At 39.0% G+C, this 15,565-nt stretch overlaps 1 protein-coding gene across 1 annotated transcript in view; it reads left to right on the top strand.

The window, feature by feature from the left end:
* CDC73 (cell division cycle 73) overlaps positions 1-15,565 on the top strand; it is a 109,666-nt gene that overhangs the window by 45,943 nt on the left and 48,158 nt on the right. Inside the window, exon 10 of the mRNA XM_028732528.2 lies at positions 1,153-1,217. Within this exon, the coding sequence (XP_028588361.1) occupies positions 1,153-1,217 (65 nt within the window). The remainder of the gene's footprint in view (positions 1-1,152; positions 1,218-15,565) is intronic.

Below are 15,565 nucleotides of genomic sequence, written 5' to 3' on the forward strand. Positions count from 1 at the left end.
CCTCTCCTCTCCAGTCAGGTTTAGACATAACTCCAGTTCCCTGCAAATCATGATGTGTAGACATTAAGATAAACAGATCCTTCATTTGCATCCTGTAACCACAGAATGCTTGTACTAAAGCGCTAGTTTATTTTAGCATTATGCTGCTAAAGTCTGTTAAGGTCAAAATGTCCTTTATTTGTCACAGCTGGTAGCCATCTAAAACCTGCGCCTTCAAGAAACACAGACAAAACCTTAAGTTGAATTTTCTTCCATGTTCACTGAGCTGTAAAAATAGCAGTGGGCATCAGTATGGTGTATCTTGTTGGATATGTGGGAGAAATTTTCTGTCCTCTTAATTTGGGTTTACATAAGCAGACATGTTCATCCAATAAATGCATGGCTAGGGATTACTTTGAACAGTTACTGATGCATGGATTTAAGGAAGAGTAACAAAGTTAAATGCACTAGCATCCATACAGCTGCAAAGTGTAATGCCTCCGTCTAGATAAAGGGCATCCTGAGCTGCTGTAGTTACTATCCGTAGTATCTCTTTACATATGGCTGTAGGCTACATGTTGCTCCTGAGCTGGCTAGAATTCAAAGGGTATATATATATATTTCTAACTTGCATGGTTAGAAAGACATTGTGTAGAACAATGATAGGGGAAATGATAATGGAATGACAAGGCCAGTAAAAAACAAATCAATCCATTATTTCTGCGTTTGAGGGTAACTTATCTTAACCTTATAGTCCCTGCTCAATTGAAAACTACATATAGCATTGGAAAGTTAAATGCAACTCTTAGAATCTAAGCCTTAGATCTATGGGGTCTTTCCACAGCACCCTAAGTACTGAGCAAAATACAGGGGCCCGATTTAATCTGGAATAGAAATGCAAATAAATTAGTAGAAGGACCCAGTGTTACTTTGGTTATTCCAAGTGGTTCAGCGTTCTTTAATGTGAAGAAATCTGAGATACTGTACAATTTGAAAGACCATTCTACTTCACATAAAATGTTACTATCTCCTGAATTTTGTTTATATAACCAGTTTTTTTCCATTAGGAGTGGTTCATAACTGATGGAACTTAGCCTACGTCTTTTGTTTTGCCACCTGACTACTCTAAAGTTGGCCTATGAAATGACTTACAAGAGTGTTCTTATTTCATAGAGACGGAAGGTTTCAAGATTGACACCATGGGCACCTACCACGGAATGACTTTGAAGTCCGTAACAGTAAGTTTGAAATTTTATCTATTTATTGTGTGTAGAAATGGTCAGAAGGGATCATATAGACATATCTATTAGCTTCCTTCCCTGAGAGGAGACTATGTTGCATGGCAGGGGGGAAAAGCTTATTTCTCGGTAGCATCACGTGTGTGTATGTTGAATGCCGCCTCCTTGGATGCAGGTGAAGACTGTAGATATTTCAGGAACCCCCCCCCCCAACAGAAGCTATAACAGTATGATTTTGATATATACTCTGTCCTACTTCAAAGGTCAAAGTTTAATAAAAGAGGAGTATAAAAGAGGAGGAAGAACACCCCTTCCAAGCGTCTCAATAGTATATTTTCATGCAGATAGTTTCTCAAAACAGCTGAATGCGGAGTATCTTTAAAATGGAGTTTCATCCTGTGCTTCTCTTAAATTGTCTGCTTTTATGCAAGTGGATTGAGCGCTCGCAAACAAATGCTGTTTTGATCTGCCTGCAAGTAGGACAGATGCTACAGAACTAGTATAGAAGCCTCATTAAAGACTTTTGCCATCTGTATGCCTATATAAATCTGATGAATAGATGGCACTAAACTGTCTCAAAAATCTGTGCACCTACTTCTCGTTTGCTCTCCTAATTTGAACATAAAATAATGCCTGGAATGTAAACGTCTCAAAGCCAATTAGAGCTAACTTGTTTAAACTTTCCTCCTATCTAATAAAATTGTTCCTTTAAGTTTTTACTATCACTTTTCAGTCTTTAAATGTGTTGGTCTCTGGTTCAATCTGTAGACTTGCTTGAAAGCAAGTATTTGGTTAGAGGCGAAATCTGCATATTGCGAGGAATACCAATAGAAGCATTCATAGGTATCACTAATAAGCAGAAGGCTTACTATGTCAGCCGTTGCTGCCCTTTGATCCACCAGAGGTGTCCACTAACATTAGAGGATGGGATGTGCTTTTCTCAGATTTCCTGCAGTTGCCCCTGTGCCACCCTCCAAGTTGCCTATTTTTCATGAAGGTGTCAGTGCACTTTCAGGACCCTTCTGCAAGTAAGAAACAGCAACATTCTAGGGATGTAGATTGTTTTGATGCATTCATATAATCATTGAGCCCATGGGTTGCTGCAAAGGTGATAGAACTCCATTTCTTAACCATTGTTGCATGCTGTATATGTCATCCGGATAGTTCCAGTTTTCTTAGCCTCCCTGCAAATAAGTCTCCGGAACTTGCTGGTCTTCCAATATATTTACTAATCCAACTATCCATGCAAGGCTCTGTTATACTTCTGTTTGTCAAATATAGTAGAAAAAGAAACACTTTATAAAGCTTCTCTGTTTGTTTGGCCACAAGGGAATTCTTTTTTTTTTTTTTTTTTTTAAAGCAAAGGCGTATTTACAAACTATTTTATATGGTGTGTTTGCAGCCAAAGTTAAATGTGGTGATCTGAGTCACACAACAAACTGAATTCGTGTTCCTTAAGTGCTACCCTTCCCTAAATCTTTAATGCCATAAAAGCATCACATGAGGATACTGCTAATTGTGCTGTAACTCGCAGATTCTGTTAAAGGAGAGGGGTGTCCCAGTGTGAACACGTTATCCTTGTGCAGGAAAGGGATGAAGGAAGGCCACAGGTTGAGACCACTTTAGCTTTCCTACCACAAACCTAAATGGAGCAAATTGTCTCAACTAGGAGAAAAGGTTGTGGTGCTTTGTGTTCATCCCTGGAGAGCAGTTTGGCACACAGCTGAAAGCAGTGAAGGAATGCATATCAATTTACCATTGGTAGCAATAGCTGCAGTATTCTGGTGTTCCTTCCTTTAAAGCAGCAAAAAAAAATTACTTTCATATGGGCCTCCTTCCCTTAGTTTGCCGTGTTGTTCCACTCCTGATTTAATTTTTTATAAGTTTATGTGAAAATTGGAATGCTCTTAGTTTGGGCAGTTGGAAGATGAAGACAAGATGGGTTATCATTAACTCGAGCTTCAAATTCATTATAATGAAGAATTTTCTAACTCATAAAAGTAAGTGTCTGAATTTCATCTGCTGCCTTATTATCAGTGGTGAGCTCATGGAGAACTCTTTAGAACTTCGACAGAACAGATGGTGAAGGGCTTTTCTGAAGTAATGTCAGTGAGGATTTTCTTGTTTGTTGCTGGAATAGTTCTTAATTGGCATCCTTAGTTGATACAGAATGAATGGGCATTTTAAATTCTTTTTTGTTGCTGAATGGCAACTTGCATTATTTGTGGAAGTTGTTAGACATGCATTTCTCCTTCTATGTTTGGTAAGGAGTCATCTTAGTTTCCTCTATTTCTTTATTTCCTGAAGAATGTCATTTGTGGTTGTGTAGCAGAACACAGTACATTTCAAAATGCTAGGTAATCTTGTACAATCTTTATTCTGTAATGCTGTCTAAAGTGATGTCTTATTCCTCGTATCTCATCTTTGTGTAGCTTTAACTTCTATTGATTCAAATATAGAATAGCTGTTCATTTGCTTTAGAGTGGTTTTTTAAAAAAAAGTGGAGAAAACTATGATGTTTCACAGAACATGGAAGACAATTTGAAGATAGGTTTTCTCCATGCTGCATGGGAACAAAAGGTTTCTTTTTGACATTGATTTCTATTTCTAGTTAATCCTTACAAAAAGTGTCCTGGGTTGGGCCACATATTTGCTTTCTTATAGGTAAGGAATGTAAGTAAGTAAGTAAGTAAGAGAAATAAGCGAGTCCAGGGACCATGTATTAAATGTGTGGCTAATTCTGGGGCCATGAAACTGGGTCTCCCAAGACTCATTCTGGCACATGAGAGAATCACTTTGATGTATTTGAAATTCTTTCTATTTTGTGTTCCAAACAGCGTGTTTCTCTCTCTCTGAGGGACATGTGACTATTTTGGGTTGCCTTGAAGATAGAAATTCTAAGATGGGGCATCCAGTGACATCTAGCTGTAGCTTAATAAGAGCTTCTTGACCTTTACAATCCTTAATGAAAAGGAATTGTTTTTTAAAAAAAGATTCAGATAATTTTCAAATTTTAGTTAGTAAGCTGATTTACATGCTGTATAAATATTGTAACAGTTTATCCAGCAACCAAAAATAGATGAACTGAAAACAATTCAACAAAACATTCAGTGGATTTTAAATATATTACAGCAAATTTAAATGTTAACTTGGAAATTATTTTTTCATCATTTATTGTAAATATTTTAAGATGTGACAACTCCATAGCATACACTTCCCTTAAATTATTTAGATTTTAGGGTGCAAACAGCTTGATGAAATGCATGGCTCAGTGAAGAAGTTGACCCAGTATGCAGCAGCTGGGGGTGAACAGGAAGCAAATGATCAGTAGGAAAAGGGACTGAAAATAAAATTACCAATATTATAATACCATTACAAAAAAAATATGATAATGTGGCCAGACTTGGAGTACAATGTACAGTTCTGGTCCCCTCATGTCAAAAAAATGATATTGTAGAACTGTAAAAGGCTAAGAAAAAAGCAACCAGAATGATCAATGATCAAAGGGATGGAGCAACTCCCCTGTGATGGAATTTTGCAAAATTTGGTGCTTTTCAGTTTAGACAAAAAGGTGAGGAAGAGGAAACATAATGGAAGATCATGAACATGCTGTGGAGAAAGTGAAGTTTAATGCTAGAATAATCAGGACAGACAAAACATAGCACTTAGTGCTTCTTCACACAGCACATATTTAAACTATGCAATTCACTCGCACAAGAGTGGCTTTAAAAGAGGACTAGACAATTTAATGGAGGGTAAGGCTTTTTTCTACCCCCACTGTTGGAGCCAATATTATAATAATAATAATAATAATAATAATAATAATAATAATAATAATAATTTATTTATACCCCACCCTTCTGGCTGGGTTTCCCCAGCCACTCTGGGCGGCTTCCAACAAAATATTAAAATACAATAGTCTGTTAAACATTAAAAGCCTCCCTAAACAGGGCTGCCTTCAGATGTCTTCTAAAAGTCTGGCAGTTGTTTTTCTCTTTGACATCTGGTGGAAGGGCATTCCACAGGGTGAGTGCCACTACCAAGAAAGCCCTCTGCCTGGTTCCCTGTAACTTGGCTTCTCACAGCGAGGGAACCGCCAGAAGGCCCTCAGCACTGGACCTCAGTGTCCGGGTAGAACGATGCTTTGGAAATACCTGTTGCCAGGAATCATAGATGGCCAAAGTGCTGCACTCAGGCTCTGTTTGCGGATTTCCCATGGGCATCTTCTGGTTGGCTAATGTGAGAGCATTTGACTACAGGTGGTGACCATTTCTGTGCGCTCAATTGATGTGCGACCACCAATGCAGACATCATTTTCAGCCCCGGAAGGGGGCGGAATGGGCTTATGTGTGACTTCTGACACACACATTGACCCGGAACACAACCACAACCCCGGCGCAAACAGGGAGTTCCCTGGGCCTTTGGTCTGACCCAGCAGGGCTCTTCTTAAGATCTTGTGAGAGAATTGATCCAGATGCCAGCTAACTCAGATCTCCTCTCAATGGATTGTATGAGTAAACTGGGGGAAGGTAAATATGATTACGGAACACTCTCCAATCTTTTCCAAGTTCTTTTGCAAGAAGAAGGATAGAACTATCCTGAGGTGATACTCAGTACAAGGTGAGCATTAATGTGTTTCAGCCACAGACACCCTCCACGTGGTAATGCAACAGCAAGGTCATTGGAAATATGAAGCAATTAATCCTTATTGACCATAGGCTTTGTTGAGTTTGAGGCTGATATATCTGGGCAGCCTATCAGCAGCATACAAATTCTAGCTGGGGGAACTTGCAAAGCATGCTTTGATAAACCCAGGGAAAAATTAGCATGTATTTTATGTTTAATTAAAAAAGAGAGAGTTAAGCTGCTTTATTAACATCAGTGGTACATATGCTGCCATAAATTATTTTGAAGAAGGCAAGACATTAAATAAAGCCTTCTGACAATTTATCTCTACAACAAAGCACAACTGACAGATTTTGGACATAACAATCCTTTCATCTCTTCATGAGTGTGTTACATAGGTCCACTCCCCCCTTTTCACCCCCTTTTATGGACATAATTTTGTAAATTCCAGAGATGACATTGTTGTAGTTTTACAGCATCTTTTGTCCTCTGCAAATATCCTGCTTCTTTGTTAAGCTGCATAAAACTGTTGTAGATAAACCATTCCCTCTAATAGTGAACTCAGGGCTGACTGAATTATAGACAAAAGGGGCCAAGAAACAAGAGGGAAGTACTATCATATTTAGGGAAACCCAGGATTTTCCAAAGGTGAATTTTAAAAAATAAGTCAAGGGGTGGAAAGCAGTAAAAATAGTCTGAAGAGAACCAAAGGTGCTTAGTAACCAGGAATGCTGAGGTGGGAAAAGAATGGAAAACTGAAGGGAGAAGGCAAGGGAAATAGCCTGTTCAAATCTGGGATAGTTAGCAGGCTGGAACATTGAACATGAGCCCTGTGCACTGCGACATGTTATTGTGGCTTCCACTTTTGCATAGCTAAAAACAGAAAAAACAGCCCTACTTTTGAGTTGAAGTGATGGTCTGGAAAAGGTGTAGGACTGTAGCTGAAACCTGGATACAAGTTTCATGTGTAACTTGCGTAATCAGTCTTTTCTCTTTTTTCCTTGAGGAAGTGAGATAATGAAAAAGCAAGCACCCTGTTAAAATTGCTTCCACCTTTCCGTTTTGAAATAGTTATTCAAGCCACCAACCTGTATGCTCAGCACTTGCTGTTATTTATTATTCAGTCTAAATGCTGAAGAGTTCACTCCAATGCATAATTTAAGGTCTCTTTTACGGAGTTTCAAAATGCAAAATAATATTTAAGGTGTCTAGTTACTGTTCTTTGTTTTGATGCCATTGGGCCATGCAGCACAGTACTACTAAATTGCAAAAAGACATTTTGCAGGTAGGCTGATCGAAGTTACTGTTGGCAGATTGTTGTGGTCAATAGCCAGTTGCTTTTCAAAAATATCTGGGGCGAAAACACCAACAGTGTGCTGTGGCACAAATATAAAGGTTCCAGATATAACACCAAGCCATTTTAAATGTTTTAACCATTTTAAGATATTCTTATTGGATGGTATTCAGCTAGATGTACTTAATATTGTGAACAATTCAAATCAAATTTTTTTTATTGAAGTGCGTTGCTGCTTTGTTTGCTAGATTCCTTTGGGAGGAACGGCAGAATTTACTAGTTCGTGCCACTTGGTGTGCTTTCTTCAAGTTATCCCATTTTGTGGAGCTCTGAGCCTTGTAGTACTACCACTACCTTGTTCCTTACCCAGGTGAGGAACAACCACCTTTTGAATAAACCACAGAACCAAGGAGACTATTTCCAAGTCCAGATTTAGGGACCCAGCGTTTATTATAGCTATTGCAGTAGGACAGAGCTCACTCAACTCAACATGCCAGTTGAGAAGGTCTGCCCCGAGGCACTTCAGACCAAAAGCTTATATAGTAGTTCAAACACAGCAAACAAAGAGTCATAAAGCATCTTTACATATGTCAGGAAAGGTTACAGGTCATGAGAAGCAAAGCACACATGGATCCATACTGGTATCTTCACCCCTGCATCACCTTGGAGTGGCCCCTACGTGCCCAGACCATTTGACCATTTTAGGCCTTGGATGTCCGGCATTATCCTGGCAACCTAGCCTTCAGTGAGGGAAGAACATCATAAAATCCTCTTCTTGGGTCTCAGATAGCTTCAAGGATAACTGATTTACTCTCTGGTGCTAAAACATTCTGCCATTTATACCACTTTCAGGGATAGATAAAGAGATGGAATGTAGCGTAGGAGGGGAACATTCACAAATGCAGAACCCACAAAAATCAAGCTTAATACATTCTAAAAGGTTAAATACAATCACAGTGAAACATTGAAACGTTATTAAAATAATAAAAATATACACCCGGGGTTTTTAATTCTTATATTAGTACTTGGCTTAACTAAGTAGTCACTTGTTGGACAGGTTATTACTATGTGATGCTGTGTTGACCAGGCTGTTACAAAATTAATCAGGAAGTTCAAAGTTTATGGCTGTAGCTTATTCCCAGGAAAAGGAACACCAGCCTTTGGACAAACTAAAATTATATGGCACTAATGTCAAATGCATGAGATTTCTTGTCAAGGCTCTGAAGCTAGTATTGTTCCCTGTACTGTGTTAATATATATTTGATTTCCTTTCATTTACAAGTACTAAAATCTGGGTCTTTCACTCGGTCTACTCTAGTCATCATTCTAAGTTTTTTCACACCCCTCCTTACTTCCTCCCCCCACACAAAAACCTAGAAAGTCCCAAAACGCTTCAACCCTATTGTTTCAGTACTGAAAATTTGGCTACACCATAGACCTGCAATATTATAAGCCTGGTAGTTTCATTTTCAACTTTTTCCTGATTACCGTGGTTTCGTTCAGGTGCAATGCCAAACCATGTGTTACATTGTTGTTTAATTAATAATCCGTACTAGCCGGATAATGGTTTAGCTAGTTAGTGGTTAGGAGAGTTGAAAATATATTTGTGAATGAAATATCTAAGTTTGGGAAAGCTGATAGAGGAAAGGTGTGTGCATGAGAAGGAGAGAACACAGCTGCTTGGAAGAGAGACAAGTTCACTTAAGGCATCTTCTGGGGGATCTTATGTGGAGGATCTGGAGGTTTATAGGAGTGCTTGCTCTTTGCCTTTCCTTATTCTCTAGTTGTATATTACAGACTCACACAAGTCTGCAATGTGTGTTCATCCAAAGCAGTGGTTCTCAACCTTGGGTCCCCAGATGTTTTTGGCCTACAACTCCCATGATCCCTAGCTGACAGGAACAGTGGTCAGGGATGATGGGAATTGTAGGCCAAAAACATCCAGGGACCCATGGTTGAGAAAGGCTGATCCAAAGAAAACCAAACCAAACCCAGACAGTGCTGGTCTATGAATTTCCCCTTGCTTGAACAACAATTGTAACTATGGGAAGTTTGCTGTGGTTAACCAGTTACTCTTCACCAGCAAGATTATGCACATCTGGGGTCAATACCTCACTGTTCACCTATTTAAAATATATGTAACTATGTAACTCTTATACAGCTCATGGCAGTCTTGTTTTTCTGAAGCACATAACTTGTTCCTTTTTTAAAAAGAGTGCTCATCTTGGTAAACAAAAGAAAACCAGTGTATATGCCTTTAAACTGAGGTGTGAGTTTATATATACACACTCAGTACTGCAAATAGTTTGCCCTTTCTTTCAGAAATGTCCCACAATCCCAAACATTTAAAGGGAGTTTCTGAAAGAATGGAGAAGGAATTTGACTCCTTCCTTCCATCCCTCCCATTTTGCTCTGACATTCATCACTTTGCAGTTGTTTACATGGTCTTTGCTACTCATTCATTTGGTTTAGAGAGGTTCTTTTGGAGCTCTTCACAATCTCTCTTTGTTTTAATGACCCTGAGCAACTTGGCCGCCTCACTGGTCACCCCGAAATCTAGTTCATTCATGAACATGTTCAAAAGCATAGGTCCCAACATGGATCTTTGTGGGAGTTGACTTTTACATCTTTCTCTTCAGAGAACTATTCATTTATTCACCATCTATTTCTTGTACTTAACCAATTCCTGATCTGTAAGAGGACTTCTCCTTTTATTCCATGACTTCTAAGCTTACTGAGGAGTCTTTTATGAGGTACCTTGTTCAAAGGTTTTTGAAAGCCCAGGTACAATAAGTCAGCTGGATCACTTCTGTCTTACATGCTTGTTGACACTCAGATATCTCTCAAATAGGTTCATGAAACAGGACTTGCTCTTGCAGAAGCCATATGCTGGCTCTGCTTCAGGTAGCAGCCCTGGCAAGCTCACCTAGCAGCCACGTAGCACAAGCAAGTAGCTCATCCATCCTTCCTCAAATGCTCTCCTCTTGCTACTGGTCTCCTGACACCTCAGACAGTGCACTATATGCATCTCACAGCCCAAGGCTGGTGGTCCAGCTCAGTGAGCAGACACAATATTTATTAACTGGCTGGGGCTTGGAGCAGGTCAGTCAAACCCAGTCTGCTGCCACAATGCCCCATTCTAGCACTGTTCAGCTTGCCTGCCTTGCAGGTACTTATAACAGCAAGGTTCTCCCTACATCAGTTATCAACACAAGGCATGCAGAGAGTGCCCCACCAGAACGTATGAAACCTCACAAAGTTTTATATTACTAGTCTTTAAACTATTTAAATCCCATGTTAACAGGTTGCTCTGCAGCAGTGGACTGCTGGTGCCCCTGAGTTACTGAATCAGAGCAATTTTTAAGCTGTCTTTTCAGTGTGTTCCATGGCTCTTTTGATGTGAACATGGCTCTGATAGAGATTTCATATTGGAAATGGGGTATGTACATGACTTTGATTAAAATTCTAGGCAGGGAACAGAAGCACAATAAAGAAGCTGAACCATTTTAGTGGAAAGCATGTAACACTATAAGCAAACCTCCTTTCTCCTCCAGATGTTGAAATTTAGGTAACATTTATCCATTATGGTTCTGTCTAGGTAGTGTGCAGCCTGTATACTAAAGCTGCTTTGCATTCTTGCTGGGGAACTGTGAATTCATGTATTGTGTCTGTAATGGCCAAGGTTCGTAAAAAGTGTTTTGATTTCAGATTTATGCATTCTTCCCCCTCCCCCATTTCTGCTGCAGCAATGGATTCAGAAAATAAACCACTGCAGTCATTTCAGTATGAATGACAGAACAGGTTTTAAGGAACAAATAAGAATGGAAAATGTGATGGTTTCATGTGTATTGTTCCTACCTAATGAGAAAACACTTCCTATAAGCCAATTTATAAGCCGCTAGTTATATTTAAGCTTTCTCTTACCTTGATTGTGATTCCTGACTTTAATGGAATTCAGAGACACCAGTTTTGTTTGTAACAAGAGCCCCCACAATTAAATCATGACTGAAAATAATGCTAGACCTCTATGCATATTTGAAAGCAGATTGTGAAAGGTGGTTCACCATTTACTGAAGTGCCTGGATTCTTAAAAAAAGTAGTTATAATAACTACACTGTTACTACTTTGCCTTTTAAACTGCAAGAAATGCAGAAGTTTTGGATTGAGCTGTAGGGTTTTGAAGATGCATATTGACGGATTCCTACTGAGATAATGGTGGATTATTTAAATAAGTATGCTGAAAATTCTATACTGCTGTATATTTTTAAAGAGTTCAAAGTGGTGTCCAGAAAGAAAGCATACAACAAAAGCAATAATACATAGTAATATAAAATTCACAATAGTAATAGGTATTGTGGTCCTGAGCCATTAAAGGCTTTATAACTCAAAACCAGCACTTCAAATTGGGCCCCAAAACTAATTGGCAGCCAGTGCAGTTGGGCCAGGATTGGTGTAAAACAGGCAAGTCCAACTCCCAAGAGACTGTGATCTACTCCCAGTATATATATAAAAAAACTGGCAGTGATCTACCCATTGTCATTGGAGGGAGGAGGAGTATGCATGGGGTGGATGGATTGCTTCCCCCCCCCATAACTTTCTGTACACAATAAGGATCTACCAGGATCAACCAGGGACCTACTGGTTGGACATCCGTGGTGTAAAATTTTCAAACAGTCTTGTCCCAGTGAGCGACTTGGCTGCCAAATTGTGCATCAGCTGAAGTTTCCAAACTGTCTTCAGAGACAGCCCTATTCACAATGTGTTGCAGTAATCTAACCTAGAGGTTATCGGAGCATAAACGACAGATATTAGGCTATCCCTGTCCAGATACAGGCAGAGCTGGGCTACCAACCAAAGCTGATGGAAGGCATTCCACACCACTGAGGCCACCTGAGCCTCAAGAGACAGCAAAAGAACAAGCCACCCCCTATCCCCCTGGTCTAGGGAACCACCCACTAACAGTGCTTCATTCTTATCTGGATTTAGCTACAGTTTGTTGGCTCTCATCCAGTCCATTGCCAAGGCTAGACAATGATCCAGCACATCCAATCTGCAGATGTAAAGGAGAAGGAGAGCTATGTGTCAACAAAATATTGCTGGCAATTACTGAAATCCCATTAAAATTGGCCTTTGTTAATTGATCTGCTGCCAGTTAAACATACATTCCTAGAAAATGGGGTAAGGGTAGGCTTTTTTCTAATTATCCAACATGATTGGTGCTACCATGCTCATTTCATTCATGCCTGGATGTTCGTTTCTGTGTCTTTTCCTTTAAGAAACATTGCATTTGCCTATCTGGTGTAGGAGTTCCTGTACGTTTTTACAGTTTACATTTTGAGGATCAACGCCTGAACACTTTTTCCATTCATCGCTCTAGCCAAAACGTTTCTTGTTACCAAAGAAGCTCTTTGAAAGATCTGGGAAAGTGTTGATCTTGAATTTCCCTTATTTTGTGGTGCCTTTAATTGAAAGGCTTTAGGAGCCAACTGAAGCTATAAGCTGTGAGCCTTTTCCTTTTCTGAGTTTAACGGGTTTCTATTTTAAAGGTTGCATAGTTGCTAAGTTGATAAGACTAAACTTCCACAGTAGCCTGAGGGGAATGGTTAATATGCAGCAATTTTGAGTTACAGATCAGTTAACTCCTAAAGTCAACTATGGCCCTACCATCATTCAGATAGTGTTATCGTAAAGCTGTCAGATTTTAAATACTTAGGAGAGAGCTCTTATAACTGTTGCCATGGTGATAGCATGAAGGCAACATGGTAGTTTCATCTATATCAGTGTTTAGCCAGATCCTTTTATAGTCATTTAGCTGTGAAAGGATGGTACCATTCTGCAGTCAGGTTACATCTCTTTAAGCTGTGCCACGATAAATTGGGGCAGCAATTAACATTACCCCCTGCAAATGAAAATGTACTTCAACATTAGGTATATTGAGTCTAGTGTGTTCTTGCCTCTCTTTTAGTTTGGTATTCATTGACTGATTTTCTATGTAGATTTGCTTTGGAATTATCCATCCACCTGCTATTATGCTTTCATGTCAGTTTCCTTCTCTAGTATTACCTCTGCTCAGGGTATTGCTAAGTGTGCCTGCAATCAGGGAAATTGCAAAGCGATTTGAGACTTTGACATGGAAATGGACTTCTACCCCTTTCTATGCTTCTTTATGCCCCCTTACCTGATTGGGCAAACACACAGACCTATTAAAATATATTATAAATGTCAAGAAATCATGCTATTTTACCCTGTTAGTTTTACCCTGCTATTTAACCCATCATAGACCACAGTTCTATAGCCTGTTAATCTCCGTAGACAGAGTGCTTCACTAACTTTATAGTTAGGTTCACACCAGTGAATCAGAGTATCATTCCCCTTTTTACAGTGAACATATGGATGAGGTTGCACTTGCTCTGCTTCACTGGTTTTCATAGTTTAATAATTGGTTTAAAAATACATGTGACATTGCCTTTTATGTACCATCTCCCAACATCCATTCTAAATTTGGACAGAGTTTCTGTAATATTATTACAGACTTAACCCTTAGTCCTGTGAAAAACACCACAGAAAAAATAGACAGATGTAGAATGCTGCCTTAAGTGGATTGGTCCGTCTTTACCCAGTATGGTCTATTAATGCTGATAGTGCCTCTTCAAGGTCTTAGACAGAAGTCTCTCCCAGCCCTGCTACTTATTTCCTGATTTATTTATTTTTGATTATAATACTTGTGATTGCAATTGTCTGTGTGTAAGACTGAAGTATGGATAAGAGACATTCTAGATTTGACTTATTCAGGTAAGCTATCACAATCCTCCAACTTATGCGTGTACTAACTAACACTGCTTGTGTTAGTTAGCTAACACAAGATAGATAGATAGATAGATAGATAGATAGATAGATAGATAGATAGATAGATAGATAAGTTTAGCTAGGTGGTTTGAAACTATGGGCTAGAACATCGTAAGTTTGGGAGATCTTCCTTGAATAATTGCTTATGGCATTAATGCATGCCAAGTACAATATGGCCTATATTATATAAAGAAGCCTTGGTTCTGGCCATAATAGAGCTTCAGCAGATATACCTTGGATTATGTAATTTTATATAAGCATCAAGTATTTTACATTAGGTGGTGGGAATATATTCTGTGAAGAAGCTTTGGTTCTTTGTTCTTCATTCACTCTGACCGGTGGCCTCATTTCTTTTCCTGGTTCCTACTTTTTGTCTCTGCTGCCTATTTACCCACCTCTTGCCCTATGTTCAACCTCTGTGTTTGTTTTAGCTCCTTGTTGACTGTTGGTGCCTCTGTTTTAAATCCTGCCAAACTTTTCTATCTCTGCCTCTTGTCTTAACCATTACTATTTCCCCAAATCTCTCTGATGCTTGTTATTCCTGTTGGATGCCATCTTTCCTTATTATATTGTGAATGCATGATGGTTGGCAGCCATTTAGAACAGCAGGACAATGGGAAAGATTTCTTTGGGGGACAGCAGGTCAGAGCTTGACCTCATCCAAAATACAGTGAGCAAAATTATCCTAGTGTATCCAATAAAAAAGGAGTGCGATGGACTAAGTCTACCAATCCATTTTACTTCTCTCTCTCTCTCTCTCTGGGTGTAATAATATTGTGTGTGCATATTTTTTTAGACTTAAGTTTGTTTATTAAGATTTATCTCTCATCCCATGTATCTAGGGTCTTTTAAAGCCACTTTTGTGTGGGCAGCAAAATTCAAGAATAATAAATAATAAGAATAAGAATAAATAATAAATTGAAGCTAGCTTGCTATTTGAACTTGGTGCTATGTAGAGGATATCCTTAGCTGACTTACAGTAAGGCACACATTGATATTAGATACTCTTCTATAATGGGCATCCCAGAATACCCATCCCAGAGTCACATGGCCTGCTGTTCTTTGTTACTTCTGTTTTCTATGGATTCAGTTTCAGTGAGCTCACCCACCTCTAGATAGCTATCATGTCCTCTAAATTGGCAATGGCTTGCATGAAAAAGACAAGAACAACTATGCCATTGGCATTCTGGTAGCCCAATCCCATAAATTTGTGTAATGTCTCTTAGCCTAAAACATCTTGCCTCCATGTAGAGAGTAAGTGTTGGGATGCCCAGATTGGAATAATAATTCATTAATTACAGTATATGCATTTGGGTTTTTTAATGAGTTGCGGTAAACCAGACTGGGTTGATTTGAACATTAGCACCTCTTATGGCCAATCATATATAATAAGTTATGTTAAAATAACATGTTGTAACTGCACATTCCAATTAATTTGAGAATATTAACTTTGTTTTTGTCTTCGCTTTCTCCTGAGAGCATAATGCTCTAATGAAGTGAAGAATAGTGAGAGGTAATCAGAAGTGGCTGAAAATAGAAAAACTATGATCTAGTGCATAGAAAAGTCTTGTACATTTTTTGT

Source organism: Podarcis muralis, chromosome 5 (genome assembly GCF_964188315.1).
Source record: "Podarcis muralis chromosome 5, rPodMur119.hap1.1, whole genome shotgun sequence".
In the NCBI taxonomy this organism is placed as follows: Eukaryota; Metazoa; Chordata; class Lepidosauria; order Squamata; family Lacertidae; genus Podarcis; species Podarcis muralis.